At 45.1% G+C, this 3447-nt stretch overlaps 1 protein-coding gene across 1 annotated transcript; it reads left to right on the forward strand.

The window, feature by feature from the left end:
• Positions 1–2606: 2606 nt before the first annotated feature.
• LOC147888348 (uncharacterized) lies at positions 2607–3167 on the forward strand. Its single transcript, XM_087392139.1, has one exon. The coding sequence runs from the start codon at positions 2607–2609 to the stop codon at positions 3165–3167; it is 561 nt and encodes a 186-aa protein (XP_087248265.1).
• The last annotated feature ends 280 nt before the right edge of the window (positions 3168–3447 follow it).

Consider the following 3447-nt stretch of genomic DNA (forward strand, 5'->3'; position numbering starts at 1 on the left):
TCATCTCCTCAGCAATTTCATCTCTTTGCCTCATCATCTCCTCCGCATTTCATCTCGTTGATCGATCGATCGATCATCTCCTCAGCATTTCGACTCCCTGCCTCCTGCAGATCTTCTCCTCCGCATTTCTTCTCGTTGCCAGCTGATGATCTCCTCCATCGTCGCTCAGCATTTCGACTTACCATCTCCTCCATTTCGACTCGCTGCGATGACCTCCCCAGTATTTCCTGCATCTCGTTGCAGCCTGATGATCTCCTTAGGCATTTCAACTCGCTGCGTCATGATCTCCTCGATGATTTCTACTCGCTGCCTAATGATCTCCTCCACCTCCCATCAACACTCTCACCTTTGTCATCACCAATGGTCCGAGGTGATGATCGATCTCCCTCTGCTTTCATTCCAATGACGGAATCACGTCTCTTCATCTCGCTGCCTCCCACCTCCACGCCATTCCTCGTCGACGACTCCTTAGAGTAGTGCGCCAGCATCATCCTCCATCTCCCAACAGCATTCTCCTATGATCTCCTACACCTCCCATCTGCACATCAGCATTCTCCCCTTTGTCATCACTTAGGAATCATGTTTTTGGCCTGCCGCTGGTGGAGGCCTAAGGCATGTTACACACCCATCCGGACGTCTTCACCCAATTTTTGCTCCATCCAATGAAAAAGCGAGCCAGTTGGTATGTGCTTTCACAATGAGGCGGCTGGGCATCTTTTCATTTCCTAGGTGGCAAGCTGAGTCTCGGATGAAAGCAGTGGAATCTTGGGCGGCGTCTTCCCCTCGCCGTTGGCTTTTGGACATCTAGTTCCATCTATTTCTCTCATTTGGACAAATGAAGCTATGTTCAAGTTTGGGACTGCAGTTTATATATTTCAGCTGTCATTTGGACATCTAGCTCCATCTATGTGTCAGGATACAGTTCTATTGTTGCAGATGTGTTCTCAATGTGATCTTCTATTTTCGTTTAACAAGAGTATGGTTTCCTACAGTTGGAAAGCTATTTCTCTCGTTGCTCGTGTGTTGTCACTGTAAGCTCATATTTCATGAAATCTGAATTTGCTTTCCTCTAATTTGAATTGTTGTCATTGTAAACATTTACTTTCTTGCAATAAGAACCTCAAAAGATAGGGTCAATGTCCCACCTGCAAGCACCCGAATGAGGAGTGCGAAGGGGCTTAATGTTAGTAGAAATGTAGTGAAGCAATGTAGTGAAACATCCAGAGTACAAGGCTGCCACATGGGAAGTCTTCAGGCTGCCAGTTGGGCATGTAATAAGTCTTCATGCTGCCACATCAGGCTGCCATTTGGGCTACCACATGGGAAGTCTTCAAGCTGCCATTTGGGCATGCACATGGGAAGTCTTCAGGCTGCCATTTGGGCTGCCATATGGGAAGTCTTCAGGCTGCCATTTTGGCTGCCACATGTCTAGTCTTCAGGCTGCCATTTGGGCAGACTAAGCAGAGTGGGAGTAGAGCAGTACATGGAGCATAACAGCCACTAATGTATGTAGAGGAGAGGCTGATTGCAGAGGTATCACATATTTTGTGATGCCTGCAGCACACAAAGGTGTTAATGTACCTCAAGATTACTCATAAGTTTGGTTGTACATCTATGTGGTATTGATGCAAATCTCTAATTGCTTATCTGTCTACTTGTTATTTTTTTCCCCCCTAAAGCAAGAATTTTCAATGAGAACTAAAAATATTTTCATGCCACTTATAGCAAGCATGGACATGACGAAAGAGGAGGCCATATTATGTGCTTGTCTTTGCGTGCTGCTCATAGCTCGATTGCTGGAACCTCTACCAGCCACCGACAACCAGGAATTGGAGGACTTGATAATGGTGTGGTTACTACAGCAACATAACAGTGTTAAAACAATGCAATCGCGAAGGTTACTAAGTCGTCGACAGCGGCATTTGAACCGAGCTTGTTGGACATATGCACGGCCACAAAATTTTATGGAGAGGTGCTTATTTGGTTCTTATTCAGATGCAATGTTCAAAAGGTGCATGCGTGTAAGCAAGGAAACATTTCTTTTCATATGCTCTAAAGTAGCTCCTGTTATGGGTTGACAAAGCACTTGCATGCGTAGTGCTATCTCCCTCGAGAAGCGTGTATGTATAGCATTGCATAGATTGGCTACAGGTGCAAGTCTAGAGGTCATAGGTGACTTATATGGTTGCGCAACAAGCACAGCATGCATGATTGTGAACCTCTTCTACAGTGCACTGAAACAGTCCGGACTTCATGACTTGTATATCAAGTGGCCTAGCAAGAGAGGAATGGCTAAGATAGCACAGGCATTCGAGGCTTTTCGAGCAATTCCATATGTGGTTGGTGCAGTGGATGGATCACATATCCCAATCATAGCTCCTCAGGTATATCATGCGGATTACAATAACCACAAGGGATTCCATTCAGTACTCTTGCAGATGACCGTGATGGCAGATTGTTGTGTCTGGGACTATGATGTTAGTTGGGCTGGTGCTATTCATGATTCAGTCTTGTTTACTCGTAGCAGCCTTGGTCGTAGATGCCAATCCAATGGGCTTGGAAAGTATTGCTTGTTGGGTGACTGTGCATATCCGGCAAGGCCCTATATGTTGCCTCCGTTCAAAGGTGGGAAGGATGGTCTAAGTCGGTGTAATAGTCATTGGAGTTTCATCCAATCTAGTTCACGCATGCCAGTGGAGAGAGCTTTTGGCATGCTAAAAGCCAGGTTCCGAATATTACTAAAAAGGTGTGACATTGACTTGAAGAATGTCCCAGACATGGTAGCCACATGCTTGGTTCTACATAACATGTGCATTGTGCACGGGGACTCTTTTTTGTGTGATTGGGTGCGTGAAGCCGAACAAGACTTACATGCAGGCTGCAATGAGTTGGAGACACAAATGCAGGCATCATGCACTCTTAATGAAGTTCAGGCTGTTATGACGGAAGATCCAAATGACATATTGGAAAGGGGTCAAAGTGGTTGGGATGGTGCTATCGATGGTGGTTGCAGTTCTTCATGCCACCCTATTGGCTTAGGTGCTGAGCGACGCAATAATCTCACACGGTCTATCTACCGAGAGTTTCTCAGACGAAATGTGAATGGCATGTTTGCTGAGGAAGATGAAGAACTGGATGATGGAAGTCATGATGTCGTGGGAGCTTGAAGATCAAAATGGATGCATGTGTAAATTGTTCTTCAATTGTGTCTAAAGCGTTCTCATTTTTGGGGAAGGCAACAATAATATAGACAGTTTTGAATGCATTTCATGTCGAGCCATAATGAACAAAATTTGATGACTCCTATAGTTTTTAGCCAATTGTCTTCAATAGCCATGGTGTTTATGACATCAGGAAACACTCCACTCCAACACAAATAGTACTATCAAACCAGTCCCAGATCAACAATTGTGTTCATCCACAAGAACTGGAAAATTTGCACGCGCA

Source organism: Dipteris shenzhenensis, chromosome 21 (genome assembly GCF_047967505.1).
Source record: "Dipteris shenzhenensis isolate YYH24624 ecotype China chromosome 21, Dip_SZ_1.0, whole genome shotgun sequence".
Taxonomy (NCBI): Eukaryota; Viridiplantae; Streptophyta; class Polypodiopsida; order Gleicheniales; family Dipteridaceae; genus Dipteris; species Dipteris shenzhenensis.